Source organism: Moschus berezovskii, chromosome 18 (genome assembly GCF_049115385.1).
Source record: "Moschus berezovskii isolate FMDL1 chromosome 18, NW_MosBer_1.0, whole genome shotgun sequence".
In the NCBI taxonomy this organism is placed as follows: domain Eukaryota; kingdom Metazoa; phylum Chordata; class Mammalia; order Artiodactyla; family Moschidae; genus Moschus; species Moschus berezovskii.
In genome coordinates this window covers 59,771,064-59,795,357 of record NC_142477.1, presented here as the reverse complement: position 1 = coordinate 59,795,357, position 24,294 = coordinate 59,771,064, and the positions used below count along the sequence as shown (strand labels likewise).

At 42.1% G+C, this 24,294-nt stretch overlaps 1 protein-coding gene across 1 annotated transcript in view; it reads right to left on the bottom strand.

Annotated features, from left to right (window-relative positions):
- Positions 1–11,556: 11,556 nt before the first annotated feature.
- Positions 11,557–24,294, bottom strand: part of ZSWIM6 (zinc finger SWIM-type containing 6) — a 224,657-nt gene continuing 211,919 nt past the window's right edge. Inside the window, exons 10-14 of the mRNA XM_055422014.2 lie at positions 21,786–21,921; positions 18,506–18,663; positions 17,761–17,924; positions 15,948–16,029; positions 11,557–14,286 (exon numbers count right to left, since the gene is read on the bottom strand). Coding sequence (XP_055277989.2) covers positions 13,424–14,286; positions 15,948–16,029; positions 17,761–17,924; positions 18,506–18,663; positions 21,786–21,921 — 1,403 coding nt within the window. The 3' untranslated portion in view covers positions 11,557–13,423. The remainder of the gene's footprint in view (positions 14,287–15,947; positions 16,030–17,760; positions 17,925–18,505; positions 18,664–21,785; positions 21,922–24,294) is intronic.

Here is a 24,294-nt window from a genome sequence, read left to right as displayed (position 1 = left end):
CTTGGTTGATAAAAATTTGCCTACCTATAGCATCTTTAAAAAGTGGCCAACATTTACTGGTCTTACATATTTGAAAATGTTTGTCTTCTGCTTTTATACTTATTCAACATGTTTGCTGGGTATAAAATTCTTGGATTTCTCACACTTTCTTTCCATGACTTTGAAAAAATGTTAACTATTCCTGTGGAGAAGTTAAATATTAATTAGCCTGATGCTTTTCCCTGTGTAGGTGACTTTTCCTCTTGGTTAGAATGCTCACAGGATTCTTTATCTTTGAAGTCTAGTTACATTACTATGATTTGGTGCTTAGTGTATCATTTTTTCTTGGCACATGATATGCTCTTTCATAATAGACATTCAAGTCTTTTTTATTTCTGGAAATGTATTCAAATAGTATCTTTGAGTATCTTCTTCTATTTACTTGGTTCTTTAAAATGGGGATCAGTTCAGTTCAGTCACTCAGTCGTGTCTGACTCTTTGTGACCCCATGGACTGCAGCATGCTAGGCTTCCCTGCCATCACCAACTCCTGGAGCTTGCTCAAACTCATGTCCATTGAGTTGGTGATGCCATTCAACCATTATCATCCTCTGTCATGCTCTTTTGGTTGCCTCATATTTAAATTGAGTAAAGGAAGAGCATCTTCTTTATAGGGCTGTTGTGACAATTGATCAGCCCTTAATATATCAGTTCAGTTCAGTTCAGTCGCTCAGTCGTGTCCGACTCTCCGTGACCCCATGAATCACAGCACGCCAGGCCTCCCTGTTCATCACCAACTCCCAGAGTTCACTCAAACTTACCTCCATCGAGTCGGTGATGCCATCCAGCCATCTCATTCTCTGTCGTCCCTGTCTCCTGCCCCTGATCCCTCCCAGCATCAGTCTTTTCCAGTGAGTCAACTCTGCATGAGGTAGCCAAAGTATTGGAGTTTTAGCTTTAGCATCAGTCCTTCCAATGAACACCCAGGACCAATCTCCTTTAGAATGGACTGGTTGGATCTCCTTGCAGTCCAAGGGACTCTCAGGAGTCTTCTCCAACACCACAGTTCAAAAGCATCAATTCTTCGGCGATCAGCTTTCTTCACAGTCCAACTCTCACATCCATACATGACCACTGGGAAAACCATAGCCTTGACTAGATGGACCTTGGTTGGCAAAGTAATGTTTCTGCTTTTTAATATACTATCTAGGTTGGTCATAACTTTCCTTCCAAGGAGTAAGCGTCTTTTAATTTCATGGCTGCAATCCGCATCTGCAGTGATTTTGGAGCCCAAAAAAATGAAGTCAGCCACTGTTTCCACTGTTTCCCCATCTATTTCCCATGAAGTGATGGGCCCAGATGCCATGATCTTAATTTTCTGAATGTTGAGCTTCAAGCCAACTTTTTCACTCTCCTCTTTCACTTTCCTCAAGAGGCTTTTTAGGTCCTCTTCACTTTCTGCCATAAGGGTGGTGTCATCTGTATATCTGAGGTTATTGATATTTCTCCCAGCAATCTTGATTCCAGCTTGTGCTTCTTCCAGCCCAGCGTTTCTCATGATGTACTCTGCATATAAATTAAATAAGCAGGGTGACAATATACAACCTTGACGTACTCCTTTTCCTATTTGGAACCAGTCTGTTGTTCCATGTCCAGTTCTAACTGTTGCTTCCTGACCTGCATACAGGTTTCTCAAGAGGCAGGTCAGGTGGTCTGGTATTCCCATCTCTTTCGGAATTTTCCACAGTTTGTTGTGATCCACACAGTCAAAGTCTTTGGCATAGTCAATAAAGCAGAAATAGATGTTTTTCTGGAACTCTCTTGCTTTCTTCATGATCCAGCGGATGTTGGCAATTTGATCTCTGGTTCCTCTGTCTTTTCTAAAACCAGCTTTACTTGTCAATAAATCAGCATAAGGAGATGATGATGGTGGTGGTAATAACAATATTAATAAGAGCTGGTTCTTCCCTGAGCGCTTATGTTTCTGCTTTGAGCTCTTAAATCAACCTGTAACATTTTTTGAATTCACTGTGATGTCATAAATTTCACCTACTTTTTGGCCACATGTTTCTGATGCCTGTTTCTGATCATTTGTTTCCCTTACTCCTTTCCTCATGTTTTGTTTGTAATATGCTTGTATAGATTCTATCCTCATTCTTTTTAAAACTATTCCTTATTTTTCAATGAGGCTAGTTCTTATTGGACCAGCCCTTTGATGGCGATTCCCATGGGCAGCCTAGCCTGGGTTTCAGACCTACAGAAATAGTTATTGTGATCACAGAGTTGTGTATATGTGAAATCAACAGTTCACAAGGCTATGAGTCTCTCTTTCTCATCCTCTCAAACAAATTATCTCCTTCAGAAATGGTTCTTGTGTGCTCTTCCATTGGCCTTGCATCTCTGCCACTTCCTGATACCAAGCAGGTGCCATGTCAGCTCCAACCAGCTGCTGATGTATCCTAATGCCTCTGATTCCAACAAAGGACGGGCAATTGAGCCCTTTGAGGTGTGTGAGAGGATTCTGCTCTTCAGGTGTGTGAGAGGATTCTGCTCTTCCAGGCTTGTCTGAGACCTGCAGGTAGACACTTCCTCCTCAAATCTTCCCGCTCCATTTACAGCCCTGGTCAGGGTCACAGGACGCCTCACAGCATCATCCAGGATGGAGTATGAGCTTCTGTCTCTTTATTTCCATCTCTGCTTCTGGTCGGGCTGTGGCTTTCCTGGCTTGTCAGAGGAAAGGGCAGAACCCTAGCAATGCGTTTCACTCCAACGGCGTTCACGAGCAGTTCAGACTCCACAGTGCAGCCTCACAGAGGGAGGGAGGCAATGAGGATTCAGTGAGCCGGGGAGGGCCTTGTACTGTTGGCACATCCACCTGTGCCGAGGACAAAGGCCCCCTCCCCTCAGCTTTACGTGGTCTCAGAGAATTCGAGTCTTGCTCTTGGTGAAATAAAGCTCTTTCCACATCACACAGTCTCTGTGTTAGGCTTACACGCTTTTATGAAGCGTGTGGTTGTGCCATCATGGCTTTAACTGGAGGAGCAAGATGAGCCAAGCACTTCTGTTTGGTGATTTGTTGTAAAAAGTTTGTGTCTGCCCACTGTCCAGCAGGCACCAAGCCTTTCTCCCTCTGAAGTTACTGAAACCACAAGCACCAGCTGGTGGGCAACAGTCAGTTGTGTTTAAATGTCTCCTTAATTAAAAGGAAACAAACAAAAACCATCTGAGAGCGTTTCTGGTTTCCTCTTTACTGCACTTGAACAGGGTCGGGCAGGGACTCCTGAGTCACCAAGGCAGTGAGGCAGGCTGTGACCTGGCCTGAGAACAGCTGGTTGGAAACACCTTGCAGATAAAGGAAGCCACTTTCTCCGCAGACGTTCTTGTGCACAGCATGACCAAGTTCCACCAGGAAGGGCTCGGAGGAGACAAACCGCTGCCCCCAAGACACAGCCTTTATAAAGCACGTGGTGGAACTTCAGGGCTGTCAGACCAGCGGCTCAGAGAAAGAGACCCTTGAGAAGGTCATCAAGATAAAGAGAAAAGCCCTGCCCCCACTTGACCTCCACCTGAACCACGGCAGGACCGGCTTGAAGACCCAGGGGGCTGAAGGGCAAGCAGACCTTGTGCGTGAAGCCTCTGCTCAGCCACTTAAAGAGGTTTCACACAGCGTCATCGGTTCCAAGTCTTCCAGATCTCCTAAAGTAACAGCAGTCAAAACTGATTTGGCGAATTTCATCCACAAATTCAATTTACTGGTTCCCAATATGAAAACTCAGTGGCTTTGTCTCACAGCCTCGAAGGGGGTCTGAGGGTTTGAGGTACGACACGTGAAAGGCAGAAAGCATTTGATCATCTGGCACAATTGAGTGGTTTAAACGTAGATGCGGCTGCCCTTTCAGCTCTGGGAACCACAGTTGGCGGCACCTGCTGAAACCATTTGGGCCACTCAGGGTGATGTTAGGAAGGGCTCATGTCGTCCAGGTTTACTGCCTAATCTTCTTCAGGCTCACTTGTTCATTTGTTTAAGTGCTGTATATATGGGTAAATGTATTGATTATCATAGGAAGCAGTATCCCTGTCTAATTTTGTTCCAAGAGAGCCCTTTGGTTGAATGCTTTCTGTCTCTACTGGTTCTCACCCAGAGAGAACTCACCCAGCCCACAGGTATTCTCTAATTCCTGTGTGTCATATCTGTGTGTGACAGCTCTTCCCTGTGATGAAAAGGGCTGTTTTCCTGGAGCTGCACGGGAATCACAGAGAGAGAAGTGATGCTGCCAAGAGAAAGAGGCAGGGTTCTGATGGCCGGGGCATGTCTGGCTTAGCCAGCAGCCCATCCTCCAAACCTGCTGCTAGTCCACCTTGCTTCCTAATCAACCCTCCATGGAGACCTGAGAATGCAGGGTGTGAAGGCAAAATAAAAATGATCTTTAAAACGGGTCTTCCTTATCCGTATTCCTGTGTCCCCTCCCATGCTCAGTCGTGTCTGACTCTTTGCAATCCAGTGGGCTGTAGTCTGCCAGGCCCCTCTGTCCATGGACTTCTCCAGGCAAGAATACCGGATAGGTAGCCACGTCCTCCTCCAGGGGATCTTTCCAACCCAGGAACTGAACCTGGGTCTCCAGTGTTGCGGGCAGATTCTTTACTATCTGAGCCACCAGGGCCTTTACTGGTGGGATTTTTCATTCTGCAATTTTCTTGTTTCTAGTTGTGGCCTTTTCTCTTTTGCCTAGACAAGTTCCTTACTATATGTAAAGCTAGCTTGGTGGTGCTGGATTCTTTTAGCTTTGCTTGTCTGTAAAGCTTCTGAGTTCTCCATAAAATTTGAATCAGAGGCTGGCTGAGTAGACTATTCTTGGTTGTAGTTTTTCCCTTTTATGATTTTAAATGTATCATGCCACTCCCTTCTGGCCTGAAGAAAATCTGCTGAAAAATCAGTTGCTAGCCTTATGGGAATTCCCTCATGTGTTATTTGTTGCTTTCTGCTTGTTGCTTTTAGTATGCTCTTTATCTTTAATTTTGGTCATTTTGATCACAGTGTGTCTTGGTGTCTTCCTCTTTGAGTTAATCCTGTTTTGGACTCTGTGCTTCCTGGATTTGGGCAACTCTTTTCTTTCCCAGGTTAGGGAAGTTTTAAGCTATTATCTCTTCAAATACTTTCTCAGGTCCTTTCTCTCTTCTCATTCTGGCACCCTTGCTGTGCATATTATTATCCTTGGTGTTGTCCCAGAGGTCTCTTAAACTGTTTTCATTTCTTTTCATTCTTTGTTCTGTTTAGTGGCGGTGATTTCCACTATTTCTTCCAGCATGCTGATCCAGTCTTCTGAATCAATCTCTAGGATTGATTCCTTCTAGCGTATTTTCTATTTCAGTTATTATATTCTTCATCTCTGGTTGTTCTTCACGCTTTCTCTTTTGAAAAAAACGTGTAACTTCTACTGTGCATCCATTCTCCTTCTGAGTTCTTTGAACATCTTTATTATCATTACTCTGAGCTCTTTCTTCGGTAGATTGCCTATCTACATTTAGTTCTTCTTCTGGAAGACTTTTTTTTTTTTGTTCCTTTTTCTGGAGCATATTCCTCCGCCATCTCCTTTGTCTAAGTTGCTCTATTTTAATGTATGTGGTAGGTTAGTTACGTTTCTTGACCTTGGAGAACTGACCCTCTGTAGGAGGCATCCTATGTGTCTCAACGGTGCATTCTCCTCTCATCACCCAAGCTATATGCTGTAGGGGTTCCTCCTAAGAGTTCTGAGTGGGTCCTTCTGTTGCAGTGGGCTGACTATGTGGATGGGTGCTCTGGTAGATTGAATGGCCCCTAGTGCAGTAGGTTACCAGGCCCTGCCTTGTACAGACACTGCCAGCTGCTCTCTAGTGGGGTCTAATCATAAGGTGGCTGGTTGTGGACTCCTGGAGGACCGTGGGTCTAGTGCTGGCTTACTGGTGGGTGGAGTCAGGTTCCTGAAGATTCTGGGCTTGTTGCCCACACTCTGGCCTGTGAAGCCAGATCCTGGCTAGGTTATTCACAGAAAGAGCTGACTCCTGGAATCTTGGCTGCAGGGCCCAGAGATCCAGAGCTTGTTGCAGATTGTCCAGATGAGGGGGTTGGGGAGAGTGGTGGTTTCTGACACAGTTTGGATGTTGGTTATGAGACCTGGGGTGTCCCAAAGTTTGCATTTTCCTCCTAGTTGTTTGGGGCTGGGGCCCAGCTAGTCCTAGGGTAGGGTCTGGCCTGCATTGTTGGGTCATAGTTTTCTTGCTTGTGGTGTCTGCTCCCTGGTGAGTGAGGCTTGTGCAGTTTTCCTGGTGGCAAGGTCCAGTTTCTGTCCACTGTTGGGGGCAGGGGTGGGGAATGGGAGCTAGGTCTTGACTCTCTGATGGGCAGAGCTGCATCTAACAGTGGCAGTGGGCTCTTTAGGCAGCTGATGTATGGGGCTGTGTCCCTTCTCGGTTCATTGTTTGGCTTGAGGCATCCCCACACTGACACTTACAAGCTGCTGGGTGGGGCTGGGCCTTGATGCCAAAGAGCCAAGATGGCAGCCCTTGTGTTCACATGGTTGAATGCTGCCCAGTATGTGCAACACCAGTGTCTGTGTCCCCAGGGTGAGCCACAGTCACCTGCACATCTCCAAGAGACTCTCCAAGACCAACAGGTTGGTCTGACCCAGGATCCTATTAAATTACTGCTTTTGCCCTGAGTCCCCATGTGCATAAGAATTTGTGTGTGCTCTTTAAGAGTGAAGTCTGTATTGCCCCAGTCCTGTGGAGCTCCTACAGTTAGTAAGTCCTGCTGGCCTTCAAAGCCAAGTGCTCTGGAGGTTCCTCTTCCCTGTTCTGGACCCCTTGGCTGGAGAGCGTGATGTGGGGCTCAGAACTCTCGCTCCTGTGGGAGAAGATCTGCAGTATAACTAGCTTCTGGTTTGTGGGTATCCCACCCCAGGAGGGCATGGGATTTGAGTATATATTGCAGTTATGGTGCTGATAACCAAACTATATAATAGGACCAAAGGGTCCTTGCATTGTGTGAATATGCACATTGCACTATTCTAAAATGCCAGCAGTGTTCAAATCATCCTGAAATATATTTCATCTTTTCTTACATTTTGTATTACTTAAAGGATCACATTTATAAGGCAGCAACCCTTCTAAATCCATCCAAGGAGGAAACACTAAATTCTTTAGTATATACTTATGTTAGAATGTTCCACGTGTTTTAAATTAGGATTTATCAGTAGAGCTGGAGGTTTATCCTAATCATTCACACAGTTTGAAACTAGGCGGTTTGTTTTGAAAAGCAAATTTGTTTTCTTTTTCATATGCTTCCCTGCGAACAACAGGAAGCTGTTTCCAGTTTGGCTCTGAGGTGAAGAGAAGAGGAATGAGGCTCTTTTCTTCCCTTTCTATTTAGAACTGGGCTCCCTGCATGGGAGTGATTCATATCCTACCATATCACAGAGTCACAAAACCTACAAACACAAAACACGCTTCAAGTTTTACAGCTCATGTGGACATTTAGGAGGTAACATTTTTCACTGTTCTTTCAACTTTTCTATGTTTGAGAATTTCAGAATAAAAAGTTGAGGGGAAAAAAAACCCAAGAAAAATAAAAGTAGGGAGGAACAGGGACCATAAGTCCTAAGCAACTCAAGATTCTCTAAAATGTTGGAAGCATCGTATTCTTACCAAGGACAGCACAGGGCAGGAGCAAGTCAAAATGTTCATAAGGCAGTCATACTTATAAGGCTGCCCGTCAATGGGCTATCATGGTTCCTAACATGTGCTTAGTCGCTGATTCATGTCTGACTCTGCGACCCCATGAACTGTAGCCCGCCAGTCTCCTCTGTCCATGGGATTCTCCAGACCAGAATGCTGGACCAGAGTGGGTTGCCATGCCTTCCTCCAAGGAATCTTCCTGACCCAGGGATAGAACCCAGGTCTCCCTCATTTCAGGCAGATTCTTTACCATCTGAGCCACCAGGGAAGCCCGGGTGCTAACATAGAAAACACCAAAGTTAATGCCTATAGAGTTGAAAATAAATGTCACTTCTGTGGAATCCCACACCCCAGTCAACAGGACCCCCTCCTTGACCACGTCTGTGCCTTTGAGCTTCCCAATTATGTCAGGGGCTGTGTCCTGAGGGAGTCCTCCTTGGGATTTTCCAGACTGGAACTAAGAGAAGACAGTCCTTCTTTGATGGAGAGCTGTGAGTTGTGAGAACCAGAAGCCTGTGTCCTATCTGTGATGAAAGTATTTTAAGAGCATGAAGTCAATATAGAGAACAAAAATAAGATGCACTCAAAGGACTGAGGGCTAAAGGAAAGCCACCGGTTAGAGACCAGGAAGATAAGAATGGCCAAGCAGAGGCCCGAGCCACAGGCACAATCAGGGAGGTGAGACTCTCTGTTTTGGGTCAAATTATCTTCATTAGTCCCCAGTCTTTCTAGTGAACTAGCTCCTACTTGAAAGCTCCACTTAGATGCCTTGAGTTCTGAGAAGTACCTTGAATTTAGTGTTCAAAACTATACTCCTGGTCCTCTTATCAAAAACTTGTTCCCTGGCACATTCTCCATTTCAGTTACTGGCAACTTCTTTCCAGTTACTCAAGTTCAAACATTTGAAGTCATTTTTGCTGCCTCTCATTCTCACATGCCATATCGACTATCAAGTGATGGCTGATCCCTGCCAGGTATGCAGACTCTAACCACTTGTCACCATGACCACTGATGCCATAGAGTCCAGGCTCCATTGTTTCTTGCCTGGATTTACTCAGGTCAGCCTCCTGATTGGTCTCCTTGCTCCCCTCTTGCCCTCCTAACTGTATGACGTCTCATCTCACAAGTCAGGTCATAAGATTCCTCTACTTTGGATCCTTCAGAGTAAAAATCTTCATAACAACCTGTAAGTCCTCATACCAATAAAATGTAAGAACAATAGTTCTTATTCAATCTTAGTCTTTAGCCTTATCTCCTCTCTCTGCCCACCTCACAGTCTCCCAACCCCATTCTACCTTACCCAAGGTCCCTTTTCTTTGCTGATCTCAAACAAGGCAAGCACACCCCACACTTCCACCTCGGGGACTGGCACTTGCTGTTCCTTCTGCCTCAAACACACGTCTGCCAGATGTTAGCATGGCCAGCTCCCTTCCTCACTTCCTTCAGGCACGTCTCTGCATATTTCACCACACCGGAATCTCCTCTGATCACGCTACCTAAAGTACCCCTTCCTCTGCTTTTCCTTATAATACATATCACCAACACATTATTTATGTCTTCCTTCGACTTAGAATATATGCTCTACAAGAATGGACATTTTTTGGTCCATGACTTGTCTTAGTACCTGGAACCCAGCCTATCACATGGGTAGGTACACAAAAGAGGCTTTCTGAGTGAACCATTCAGAATCCTAATACATTTCATGTTTCAATCTCTTACCCCCGCTAGCTTGAATCCATACTCAGTGGTGTGAAACAGTTCATCTTAAATTTTACCTCACTCTTATTTCCTTCACTATCAGATTACATGATAGTTTTTTTCCTGTATCTTCCCATCTTGTCACTGACCATTCATTAAGTCCTGAAATAGCTGTCATTTACCAAATTTTTTCAGCAATTTGGAAAAAGCTCAGTTCGCCTTTGCTGCTATATTGAAATAGTATTGTGACTACAATAAAAATGTTTTGTCCAACTGACTTAATATTTGAAAGTCATGAAACATTTCCCCCTGAAACTGTAGCCTCCGTTCTTAAATGAAAGCAGAAATTGAGAGCAGTGAAATGCAGAATTCTACACCCCGGACTTCAATTAAGAACACATTCTGCCACCTTTAAATTATCTAAGCTTGTCACTTCTTCCATTTTTCCTTCCTGCTATTCAAATTTTAACAATACTAAAATTTTTCAAGTTTTTTCCCAGCACTGGCCCATTGGAAGGTAGGAAAACACACACATATCACATCAAGTTTGTCTGCTGGACCACAGTCCTCATCAAGGAATTGAACTCATGGCGGTTCAAGAATGTTGGCCAGAATGGGAGTGAGAGAGCAGTGTGAGTTCACCCGCCCAACATCCTTGGTCTCCATCTCTTTCTAAGGGCCCACAGTAATTTTAAGATTTCTTGGTAAAAAGAAATGAATAGTAGCCAGTCCATGAACACCAGCTCATTTCCTGTCAGCCAAGATATCAAAGTCTTTAAGTCACCTTTATTCTTCCTATGATGCCACTCTTGACTTTAATTAGAGTCCACTTTATTATGAAATGTCCCAGTGTTTTAATAGACTCACATGAATTTACACTGACCCTTAGGCAAAATCAACTTTCAAAAAACTAAGAATAAACTTACAAAAAAGAACCAATCCTCGTACCACTTTATAGTTTTTATTTTTATTCCTACTTAGCACTAATGTGATTTTAATGTCATCATGGACTTATCTAACTTCCACCTACTGACTTCTTCACATTTAAGACTGAATGTCAAAGAGAAACTTAAAATATTTCAAGGGATTGAATAATCTGAAAATTGTCGCTTTAAAAAGCATATCTGTCAGTATAACTTCTGGGTATATATCCACAAGAATTGAAAGCAGAGTATCAATGAAATATTTGTACATCTGTGTTCACAGCAACACTATTCATAACAGCCCACAGGTGGAAGCAACACAAATGTCCATGGACAGATGAATAAAAAAACTGTGGTTTGGAATGGAATACTATATAGCTTCTAAAAGGAAGGAAATCCTCTCATATACTACAATATGTATGAACCTTGAGGACACCATACTAAGTGAAATAAACAGCCAGTCATAAGAGGTCAAGTACTGTAATAATTCCACTTATGTCTCTAAGGCAATCAAATTCATAGAAGTAGAAAGCAGAATGGTAGTTACCAGTCGGGGGAAAGCTGTTGTTCAGTGGTTACTGAGTGGAGTTGGGGGGGTGGGAAAGCCGTTGTTCAGTGGGTATAGTTTAGTTGTGTAAGATGGGTAAGTTCTGACCTGTTTCAAACAAAGTAAATATACTCAACACTACTGAACTATAAATTTAAAAATGGTTAAGGAGGTACATTTTATGATACAGTTTTAACACACAGACACACACAGACACAGACACACACACACACACACACACACACACTGAATTCGCACCATTTTACATACGGATTTTTGATGGAGATGGAGTGGGACAGATGTTTATAATGTATATGTAGTACGTAACCTTTATATTGTAATTTCCTTTAAACCACACATGCAAAAAAACCTCTCACAACTTAGCATTTATTAAATATATTAAGTACTGAGCATCTTAAATAATAGTTTATTAGGGAGAAATGCCAAGTGTACAGACTGAAGAAAACTGACTAGTCTATCTTTGTGATTATCTCATTTATGTCTGTGTTTTTCACTAAGCAGAAAGTAAGCTCCAGTGTCTAGCTTTATTCACCATTGTATCTCCAGGCCCTAGAAAACAGTATACAAATATTTATTCAATGAGCGAATATGGTATTAAACACCTGAAGATGTGGTAACACCCAGGTCCATAATCACGAAATTCAAGCGTAATGAGAGAGATACCATAAAGGAGGCAGAATCAACTTTCAAAAAACTAATTTTAATCAAAACAAAAATTGTTGATCATTAACAAGTTTATAAAACAGTGATTTAGTTACATAAATAAATTGATATCAGTGTATCAAATCTTAATTACTTTCAACTTCATGAGCATGTTTACATGGGTGATGAAGTACAACCTTTTTTTTTTCTTTTTACCTATTATAATAAATAAAATGGAGCGCATGAAATAGTTCCTCTAAACAAAAATACCTACAAACATACCTCTAGCATGTTCTCTAATGAAGGGAACAAGAGACACTGAACAACTTTTGCACCAAAACATAAAAATTGCTTTAAAAAGCACAAGGTTACAGAACCATCAGCTAAAGTAAAGACACTATACTGTAACCAAAGTTGGTATTTAATAATATAATGAACAGTTTGGTAGTTAGATCTCCAGTTTGGTTATTTTAAAGCATTAAGACAAGGCAAGATAGAAGGCTGCTTTTGTTTTGAGTAATTCTAGAGAAAATAAAATATATTTAAAAAAAGAAAGAAAACTGAAAAGTAGAACAGTCATACCTACACAACTTTCTGTCCTGCACAAAGTCAAAATACCTATGCAGAATAGATATATAATATATATAATGTTATTTGTGCACAAAGGTTAGCTTATTATTAGCTCACTGCAAAGGCGTAATGTATCATATGTCAATTGTTTTGGAAAACATTTTGCGTTTTGTGTCAAAAGGATATTTCTTTTAAGTTTCCTAGGCTAGGAGGCACGAACCCCAGTTCCGGCATACTGTATACTTTTAATGCTAAGGCTTGCTGCTCTGGCTGTGTATTTTGTTGTCCCTCTTTATTTCTAGTGCCTGTTACAAGCATGTGTGGTGTAGTGGTTGTTGTTGGTGGTGTGTGTGTGTCTTGTGTCTGTGTGTATACATATATATATGTATACATAAGTTGTATAAATATATATACATATATAATTTCTCCCAATAGATCTCAGTTCAACCATGCAATCCAAAAGGTGGCTCTGCATAGATGCCCAGCATGAAGTTCACCGCCTGAGCCAACCCTGAAGCAAGGCGCACTTTTAGTCCTTCTGATAGGTTTTCTCTCAGTTTGTTTTTTTGTTGTTTTTGTTTAAAACCAAGCTACTGCAGCTTCAAGTATTTTGCATTACATAGAATATTTTTTATAAATTAGTTAATGTTATATTTTCAATATTCAGACATATACTATAATATATATACAGTACAATAAATGCTCTCATTCTTTTTTTAATTTTTTTTTTTGATAAATCCCTGAGAATGTATGTTGACAGTCGCTAAGTTTCCACATGCACAAGCATCGTGTGCCATGCTTCTGGACGAACAGCACTGCAAAGCCACGTGGGTCAGCCTTTTAACTATTAATGTTTCGTTTTGTTGGTTTGTTTAAATATGCTGCAAATGTAAAGATGAGTTACAAAGGAGTAAAGCTGAATCCATTCGAGGTACTTATCACAGGATGGAGGTGTTTTGTTTGGTTTTTAAAGCCATTTCAATTATTTTTTTTTTTTTGAGGCTGTGAACGTATACAGAAAACAGGAGAGCTATGTGGACTTTTGCCACTTGACAACATATACTCAGTGTAAACCAAACCTTTTTAACCTCTCTCTCATACAAAAGAAAAAGGAAGAGTTAAAAAAAAATAAAAGAGAAAGAAAAAGGGAAAAAAATTAAAAAACACACAAACTTTCACAACATGACAATTTAGTCTGCAAACGCAATATAACTATACACATATAATACCGGTGTGGCTCTGTTCTTTAAGTTAAAAAGGGTACAAAGGCAGGCTCAAGTAAAAACAAACCATCCCTCCCAATCCCACCCCCACCCTCATTCATACAAGTTCTATCAACCAAACCTCTCCCGAACCAACATCATCAGTTTCTTTTTGCCTTTGTAGATCTGTTTCAGGTTGTCGATAAACTGTGTAAACTGAATGTGTCCATCATGCGCCATTAAGAAGGTCTCTCGGGCCTTGCTGAGGAACTCTATGAACTCACTATAGTGCCGAGGACTGATGTGTGTGAGCCGTGAGTGTGTCGTGTTGATGTAGGCCCCAATGGTGGCATCCAAGAGTTGCCTCAAGGGGGCTTTGTCCAGTGACATGAGCTTACCAGAGTTCCTCCTCCCGTGAAGTCCCACCACGCCAGGAGTGGTCAGAGTGCACCGGCGCAAAATGTCTGACAGTACCGTCGCACACTTGACACTCTTGACCACCAGAGGTATTATAGCTGCAAGCTCGTTTTTACCAAGGGAGTGGCTGAGTGCACAGGCCCACAAAACGTCGTTAATGGCAGGGTGCGTGTCCTGATTGTAGCTCAGGTTGAGATGGGTCATGGCCAGGGTGGCCAGCTTGTAGGCCCTCATGGGGTACCCGCGGTGCTCCATGTACCGTGCTATTGTGAAGAGCTGGGTGTAGCTCATGCCAGTTGTAGCAGCGTCAAGAACGATTTGGTACGCCGTCTCAAAAGCTATGTGATCCTTTTCACACAGGGTCAGCGCGGAGAGGGCACAGTTCTGAGGGTCCTTCATGGCGCACTGCAGTGCGAGTGTCCGGGCGCTGCTGGCCAGCTTTTCCTGCTGGTGGCAGTCCAGGTGGAGGCGGACGATGGTGCTGTTGGACATCACAGTGGTGGCAACAATACTTGTGGCTTCGGTGGGAGTAAAGAGTGTAAACCAGCTCTGCATGATGCTGTCCAGGGCATAAACACCTGCCAAGACACAGAGAAGCCCCATTACTGACTGGCTGCCCAGGGGTCTTGCCTTAACTTCCACTCTTTAATCAATGCGTACACTGTTAACTATCACAGAACATGAGCCCAGCCAGAAAATCCTGTAAGGTAATGTGCCTGGGAGCAACCTTTTAGAATAAGGTTATTATAGATGGTTATTCAGTGAAATGCCTAAGGAACATGAACTTCCTGTAATAAAGAACGAATCCTCTCGGTAGCTGGTATTTGCGCTGTGCTGCTGCTTGCTTGCCATTTCAGACAATGGCTTTTTGCTAATGAGTTCCAGTTCACTGGGGCCTCCTGTCAGTTACCCACTACTGAATGTGAGTCAGAGAAAGTACAACCCTCACCAGAATAAGGAGTCTTTATGTGATATGTGTGTGTATGTGCCCAAGTTTAAAGTACACATAATACAAAATCATTAAACGCACAAAGAAGCAAGGAAATGTGACCTGTAATCAGAGAGAAAAAAGTCAACAGAAGCAGACATACAGATGACTCAAATGTTTGACATGGATGACGAGGTTTAACCGTCATTCTAAGTACACAGATCAATGTGCCTCAGCTGTAGGAAAATCCTAAATGTGGGCCATTTAAAGAGCAGGCACTAAATCTAAGAGAAATCAGGCCTCTGTCTTGGTGCAGGGTAGGGCAGTGGTGTGGCAGTTTTTGAACTGGTATTATCTTTGTATCGATACACTAAAGCATCATGTCGATAATATAACTTTTATATTGAGACCAATTTCCTGCTTTCCAAGATAACATACCATTATAGATTAACAAAAGAAAAACAACAAGGAAAATGCTTTGACGGTATCTGCTGTGTCAGTCTTTAGATACACACTGACGTGGCAGTGTATTCTCAGCAAGAGGTGTGTATCCTTTTCTGATGCAAAAGGGAAGAAATGGTGGCTGTTTAACCAACACTTATTTTAAAACAGCCACTATTTAGTTTGTGTTGGCATTCTCACCAGGAATGTCTGGGCTTTTTAGTTCCGATTCACTGCTGCAGACGGAAGCTAGTTGGCTGAAGGGTTTCACAAACTGCACCTATGTGCAGTCCAGATCTTCTTGTGGCTACTAAAAATTTTCATACACCTGAAAGCTCACCTAGACCACACCCAGTGGTCACTTCTCTGCTGGGTACCTTGAGAAATGCCCTCATATGATGAAGGAAAAACTCAGAGCAACTAGATAGCTTTATATTATTTTCATTAAAGTGCCGTGAACCCCTAACGCACAGTCTCAAGGTAGTTTCAAAGATGGTTTCCCACCTACCAAAGTTTCACATTCATTCCATTTCTGGAATATGAAAACTGTAAATCTGATTATCACAAGAAGCTACCAAAGGCACCTTAAGTGTGACAGAACAACTGAATAAAAAGGGTTTACTCCCTGACCTATTCCATTTTAGATAAGACACTGGAGACCCACAAATGTGACAGGAACAATTCAAGTGGGTGTAACTCGAGGTGGAAGGTGAGGGTTGGGGGAAGGGAGCCCCTGTAGGTTGCTGGAAGGGGCAGGAGCCTTGAAAATGTCAAAGTAAGAGTGAAAATGTTCTTGTATATATCTGCAAATGACAAGTTGAACCTGACCACAAGGCACCTGGGGAAGCTCCCCCTCCTGATTTTACCTACCCACTTCAGTAGCACATGTTACCAGCCACCTCACCATCTCTCGTCGCCGCCAATTTAAGGTTGACAGTGTCATTCGCATAACCTATAAAGACAGGATAACAATGCTTTGGAAGGTTATACCAAGTCAATGAAAAAGAAAACAGTTCACCCCAAGGTATAAATTATTAATACTAGGCACATTCCCTACTACCAGGAAGATGGAGAGCCTTATTTGGAGCAAAGCTCTGCAAATGAACTTGGATTTGTCTACGGCTTCCCTCACTGGTCTCGTCCCAGCCTGGGAGGCAGGTTTGTGTTCTACTCCTGGTGGGCCGACTGGCTAGATGTGACATCCTGGGCAAGCCATTCAATCAACCACTTTTCTCCTCTGCAAAACTCAAAGGCTGGACTGGCACATTAAACATGGCCCATGCTCTCTTCTCCTCCCCATCTTTAACATTCCATGCTTCTGAATCTCTGAGCTACCTCATGAATTAATTCTGATTGGGAACCCTCCATTTTTAAAAAAATAATTGTTTTAGTTATTTCTTCAACTTCTGGTTGTTCCTTCCTGGTGATTAAGAAGATAAGCACAAATCCATAGAAGGAAATCACCTTTGGCATCATTAGCAATCGAATTTTTTTACTTTCTAATAGATTCCTACATAAAATCAACCATATCTTCCTGCTTCCCTCATTTTTTAAGATTCAGAACCTCTAGGAACATAATACTCTCTTGAAAAGGTCTATGGGATTCCTTCCTGGGTCCCAGGAAGAATGAGACAGGGAGCAAGCTCCTAGTAATCTGCCATTTACCAAAATAATCTGCCAGAATTCCAAATAACCAGAAAGCTCATGTTAATGGATCTTTCTGCCTCTTATCTCTGAGGCAAATGATAACAAAAATAAGCCAAACAATATGAAGTTATTTTTAAAAAGAAACTTCTAAAATGTCATTATATAGCTTTAAGTATAATTTCCCATGCCCTCTACTTGTAGAGTACTATATATATATATATATATATATATATAGCAAGGGCATTTTCCTGTAAGCTAATTCTTTAACCTTATTAATCACTGTAAGGAGATCCCATAACTAGAAAACTGTATGAATCATCTAACTGGGGCATTCTAACCCCCATACTTTAGAAAATTAGAAAGTGGCAATTTCTTTTACTGCTTTTTATGGAGGGAAAACCACAAATGTTATAGGGATTCCCTGAGAAAGTAGAAACATAAACTTTTCAGTCCCTGATTTATACAGTAATCTTTTCAGATACTCTAAGGAAGCAACATCTACTTGAATAACTAACTCAAAGTGTCCTTGATAATATGTCTAAGCATGCCTGCTGAAGCTGAAACCAGACCCAATCCCTCTTCCTTTACCTAATTTTCTCAGGGTTATAAAAAGGAGACAGAACTGTCCATCTGTTATGAAAATGCAAAAACATCAATAAATATCCATACTTCCTCTAAAAATAGAACCCTAACAACTGAATCTTTATTACACAGGAGAGCTTAAGTCATGTACAGGAATAACTCTTTTTCATTCATTAAAGGAGAAACAGTGAGGTTAAGGCTCTAATACAGAAGATGATTATTTTGTTGAAAGACACCAATAGGGCTTCTAAACTGCACAGTCCTACACGTGCAGCTGCAGTGTGGCTCAGCTGGGAACGACTATGTGAAGCGCAGTGCTCTCCTGAGGTCTCGCAGACCCGTGCACCAAAGGGTCACGGGCCTGCACGGAAACACCCAAACAAGCAGACACAGTCTGAGGATGATGCTTTTATTAGCAGCCCTTGGCACCCCAGGAAAAACCACAGTCACGTACCTGCAGGCCCAGCTCCAGAGACACTTTCAAAAGAGTGATGTCTGGCAAACTGTCCATGAGAGTTGCTATTTTAAATGCGTCCTGGGCAAGCTTGAAGATGTGGGATGAGGAGTGAATGTTTTTCTGGATGGATTCTAATACTGTTTCCAGCCTCCGAACGTCACCTGCAATGAACAGGGGGAAACGGAATCAAGGCAGAGCAAAACAAACAAAAAAACCATACACACACACCCAAAGGGAGTTAAAAAAGGAACAAAGCACAGTTAATTTACAGGTAATGTTCACAGATGGCCCAACTAAGTGTCTCAATGTTATTGCAATATCTGTGAATCCCAGCTTCAAAAAAAGATACACTGAGTGAGACACACCCTCAGTGACTAAAAGCACGTTCGAACCAGAACCAATAAGAGGTAGCAAATAGTTCTCCCAGGTTCCTACTGATGTATTTCTGGTGAATATTTCAGGGAGAAAAAAACGGAACCCAACTTTTTAATCTGCTTCTGGAGCTCACCCACCATTTACATGGCATGGTGACTAAACCCGAACTCTGCCAGGAGCAAGTTTAATGATGCAGTTAAATGAGGAAAACGTTGGCTCAAATGAGTAGCACCTGTTTTGCTTCTTAAGCTAACATCTAAAGAATCCTTTACAACATAAGCTCCACCACTGAGAATCTGATGGAAAACATGACCCTTAAAGAGGCAAATTCACGAAATAATCGCAAGACCTCAGGACGACCCAGTACCTTTGGCTGCAGTTAGCATAGTGGACGCCAGCTCACACTGCTGGGATTCGATGTGGCTTAGAGTGAACCAGCGAGGATATCGGTTGGGGACAACTGACGCAATGTGGTGTGGGCGGGTGAGGTCTCCCGTCGGAGCAGTAGATTCCAATACTAGCAACCTGTAAGACACGGCAGGCAGCGCTCAGTTACCACCTGTCCATCACTTGGGCCACAGGGACTGGCCGAAGCCAGAGGAGAGGGGAGACGCGGGGAGAGACTGCTTAGGTCCCCGGTGAGGGGAGAGCTGGTACAGCTATGCTCTGCTGTCTGGATGCTAAAGTTACCTCATTAATGGCTCAATACCTAAACCTAAGAGGTTTCCTTTCTTTAGCATCATTCAGAAAATGGCAATATTCAAGGAAATGAAGATATGTAATGATAGAGAGGTTTGAAACACAAGTCTCAGTGTTTACCTACTGTAAAATTTCTGAACCTTAGAATTCACTAAAAAATCAAAATCGAAAGAAACTGATAGTGAAGTGGATATTTAAGACTGAGATGATAAAGAGTTACGGATCACTGTATAGTTGAGACGAACACGTTTAACTTACTAAAATGAGAGGGAAAGCAAAACAAGAACGACTTCCTTTCCATATATTCATACTTTCTGCAGAATTAGTTCCTTGTACTTCAGAAATTTGTAGTTAGAAAATGTTCTATCAATCACATTACAGATGATGAGTGCAAATGATCTGAATATTTGTCCCCCGACAGTCTTACACAAATTCAGCACCGTTCCTTAAGAATGATGACTTATAAAGAACAACTACTGAAACAAAGCACGTGCTTAGTGGTCTCTTCCAAATACAAGCACCAACAAGACTAGCAGAGTAGCTGTAACCGCAATAGTTTTTTTTACAACCATCAGAAATACTGACCTTCACTCAAGTACACCAGTGTCAGGGACTGTGGAGTAAGAGCTGGGGGCCAGGAGCGGTCGGGGGGCTCAGGGTGTGATGCTGGGTGTGGGACCCCGCCCAACAGCAGTTACTGCTCTGACAGGTCAAATGCCTCCCTCCCTTTTCCTTTTATGTAGGGACACAGAGATGTTAGCATTAGAGGGTGGCAATTTTGTTATAAGAATTTTGGTGGGGTTGCTAGTTAGCTTTTAAAAAACCCGGAATATCCTTATATTCACAGGCAGATCTTTCCAGAGTTGCCGTAGAGGAAACTAGTCAACATTCCTGGAAAGATGGGAAAATGATTGTAAAAGCACCTTTCTTCAGCACTTCCCCTCTCTTTCAAGAAAGACTAAGAAGCAAGTAAGCTACAGGTCTCTTTTCCTTCCTATTCCCCTGGCTGTTCCCAGAGGCTGGAAACAGTATCAGAATCCATCCAGAAGAATATTCACTCCTAGCATACTGTTCTGTTCTGTTCAGTCGCTCAGTCGTGTCTGACTCTTTGCGACCCCGTGGACTGTAGCCTACCAGGCTTCTCCATCCATGGGATTCTCCAGGCAAGAATACTGGAGTGGGTTACCATTTCCTTCTCCAGGGGATCTTCCCGACCCAGGGATCAAACCTGGGTCTCCTGCATTGGAGGCAGTCGCTTTAACCTCTGAGCCACCAGGGAAGCCCCCTAGCATACTAGAGATGCTCTAATAGTTCACACCACCTCCCTCCCACAGCAGCCCTTTGGCTGAGGGCATGTGGCAGGTGGATAAGAGGTGGTAACAATTCCCCTGTGCCCTGCTAAAATTCCCCATGAACATTCTGCCTTGGCAGCCACCAAGGGCAGACATAGATGAGTTTCTGAGTGTTAGAAAAGTAAGCCTCTCCCCTCCTGATAGATTCCTTCACATAAGCCAGAGCCACAGAGAAACCTTACACTATTTTACCCTTAAACTTTACAGGATTTGAGGCAATAGCATCTGGTGGCATCAGAACATTAGCATCCTTCCCTTTCCACAGGAGCACAAATCTCAGTACAGAGCAGAACGCCTGTTTTCATCTGACAACTTGATTTCAGCGTCCAAAAATGGAAATAAAAACGTACTTATAAAATTGTGCTCTAAAATACAAAACAAGTGGTATAAAGTAATTTGGTGGGGGACTTTTACTTATGTTAGTTATTTTTTTTTTTATATTTAAAAAATAGATGAGAGAACTTTTAAGGTTTTTCTGATATGTTAATGAGATTTCAGGTTCCAAGGAAAGCATGTTAAATTAAAGATGTCAGCCTCCACACACAATGACACACAGGTACATATAAACACATACATGAATACACTCTCGATTGCTGCATAAAAAAGAGGCCTCCTGTGATTTATAAGTTATACAGGAAAGGCACTGTTTTTGAATCCACTACACTGGCTAAAAAGTTCCTGTGGAATCAAACTATTTCCAACATCTAAAGTTGGAGGTGTGTCTTTAGGTGGCAATAACAGGGTCTAATCTGCAATTTAACAAGTGTGTTGATTTAAAAAAAAAAAGACAAAAGGAAAAAGCTCACGTTTTAAGAAAGCAGACTCTTTCAAATCCTTAAAGTTTAAAAGGCTATATATAAGATTGAAAAATGTAATCTTGAATGCATTAAAAATATTCAGTTAGCACAAATTCATGATGAAAATACTTTGTGAACTGACTTTATAAAGGAGGGGAAAACAGAAAAGTCAGCGGCAGAGGACAATGTGTTCTAATTATTATTACTGAAAAAGGGACTGAGGGTGAGGGAAACAAAGCTGAGGCAAGCAAACCCTGGAAGATCCCTAAACTGCGATGCCGTCCATGCTAGATGGGGCTCCCTCCCATCTTCTCTCATTCTCCAGTTGAGCACAAAAGTGTTTCAGTGCCAAGCTGGCTCTCCTGCGCTACTGACGGGAATGCATAATTGCAGCAGGTGTGAAGGGCTCCCTTAATTATTATATTCAGCCAAGGATATGTATTATTTACCACTGTTTCAAAAATCTAATTTTTTCAAAATAATGAGTTATTTAGGAAGGTTTCAACTGTTGCTGCCTTGTGACTAAACCCAACCTGAAATTGTTCTCTAGTCTCAAATTCTAGCTTCAAGACAAAGTAGGATAAAGCCACCATGATGTGCGTGTGACAGCCTCTCTCCCTTACTTTAAAACCAAAGCCAAACGAGGCAAAAAACCGCCACCACCACAAGTCAAGAGGCACGAACAGCTTCTGCAGGTTTCGGCTGCCCACAAGAAACATGGATGCGCGAGAAGTCGGTTACCAGCCATTCTTCTCGGTGGGGGTTTCGGTCGCCTCTGCCCACGGGGCGGAATACGTACCGCATTGCTCTCAGTGCAATTTTGTATGCCAGTTCAGCATCATGAGGTAGGAGAGAGGTGAAGAGATACTTGGCAAATGTGTGCATTGGAACACTCTCCCGATGGATTATTTCGCCTAAACCACTATATGGGCCGGCTGTAGGAAGAGAGCATACACATTTTATATTCTTAAACAAGGAACTAAGATTTCTTGTAAAGTATAAATTTCTTATGTAAACTTATAAACACTGTTAATCTAGTGAAGAATGTAATCTAAGTGACATGACAGAAATTAATACAATTCCTAAGTCAAAAATGATGCTACAGAGTAGAGCAAAAGACATCAAATTCACTTCAGGAACAACTCCCTGCAGCACAGCGAAAAGGAGAATCACACAACTATAGGGCGGAGCTTTTTCACATTACAACTGCTTCAGGAAATAAGGAAGCAGGAAACCTCACTGGACTTAAGACAGACCCTCTCTCAATGTGTGATATCTAAAGCATCCAGATCTTCAAATACACAGACAACTCTACAGCTTCACTTTGGAAGCTGCCCCAGACTCAGCTGTAGGGGAACAGACAAGCCAGGTTTCCAGAAAAGAGTGCGCTGCGTCAGGGGGAGGGATAGAGATTCTGAACCACAAATTCCAATACACAGACTTTTAAATATTGCTGCTTTTAATAAGGAGAAACAGATGTTAATTCTCAGAAAGTGATTAATAATAAAAAATAGAATACTCCTCACCGTAGGCAAAAGAAAAAATGTAACTGAGTCTGCCACTATTTGGGCTTCAAAAGATCAGTTTCAAAAGCAAACTTATATTGAAGCTATCAAAATTCATTTCTCAGAAGTTATGACAGGCATCGTGGCAGAGCTGACTTCCCCTATGTGCTCTCTAAATGCTACCTTACGAAGGGCAACACCAACTTTTAAAACAAATTTTGAAAGGAAACCACAGTGGTTAATTCAACTACTTTCTGCTTAGGTACTTTGAGGTCTAGTTACTGTAAAGTGTTTTATAAGTTAGTTTCCATGTCACCTTTGGGTAACATCGGTTTCATAACTCTAGAATTATGAACCATCACCCTACTGCTCAAAGGACATAATACATTTGATTTCCATGAGAAAACTAAGTCTGGTGAAGGGTTTAGAATGCAAGAAATGCAGTTTAGAGGAAACGGTGAGAGGAGTTATTGAACTGGGCACTCTGGTAAGAGCATGATATATTTTAGATCATTTTAAATTAACAGAAGTTGTTTTAAATGTCCCTGTTTCATTCTTTGGTTAGCAGTTTTGAACTGTTCCTTATGTAAGTACTTTAAAAGTCATGCAGACTACTTTTTTACCAAGACAAACTAAAGATATTTAAAAATGTTTTAGTGATCTGATATTAGTAAAAAGTTGATACAGCATTACAGATTTTACCTTTAGTTCATATGAAGCCAGATTATTTGTTACTATTATAGACTGAATACTTGCCCTCCTCTCAAATTCCTATGTTAAAGCCCTAACTCCCAATGTGACTGTATTTGAAGATATGGCCTTTATGGAAGTAATTAAGGTTAAATGAGGTCATAGGGGCCCTGACCTGGTCCAACAGAATTAGTGTCCCATAAGTAGAGACAGAGTGAATGCTCTGTCTCTGCCTTGTGAGAACTCAGAGAGAAGGCAGCCATGTGCGAGGCAGGAGGAGGGCCCTCACAAGAAACTGAATTAGCTAGTGCCTTGACCCTGGACTTCTCAGCCTCCAGAACTGTGAGAAATAAACTTCTGTTGTTTAAGCATCTAACCTGTAGTATTTTTTATGGCAGCTTGAGCAGAGTAAGACATTAACTCTACTTTATTAAGGACTAACTATAGCAAACATCTATTTTTCTTCTTTATCTCTCCTCCATTTCCTTTCAGCATTTCCCTTAAACCATCAAGCTCCCTTTCTACGCAGGGAAAGCCAGGATGCATAATCAATATAACAGTACTTCCCAACAAGCAAAACATTCAGTCAGGTATTACAGAATTATTTGTCAATGAATAATCAGTGTAATCCCTGAGCTCCAGTGTACTGAAAAGTAAAAAACTGAAATTTGGACTCTAAGTTCCCCAGAAGTGTTTTTCCGATATCCCCACAGTATGTCCAGTATGATCCAATATGCCCACAGTATGTCCAGAAGTGACTAACACTCAGCAACAATATAGGGTTACTGCTTCCTCTTTTTCAGATACTTGTCAGCTAACTAATTTGCCCCTGAAATTCACAAAGTATAAATGCATGAAGAACTTGGTGCCCAGTGCAGTTGATTCTATCATGGAGCACTTATCTTTTGGAGTTTATAGAAATGGTCCCTTGGCTTCCCCTTGGACTTCTTCCTGTCCTGCACCACCCACTCTTTGTGGGCTGAGCAAGGTTGGGAAAGGAGAGGAGGCTGGGATAAGTCATCAGCACTCCTTATCGGGCATAGTTCTAATTAAAATGTTTAACAAGAAAGTATGGACTAACCAAAGAGTAAAACAAAGTTAAAAAATATTCAT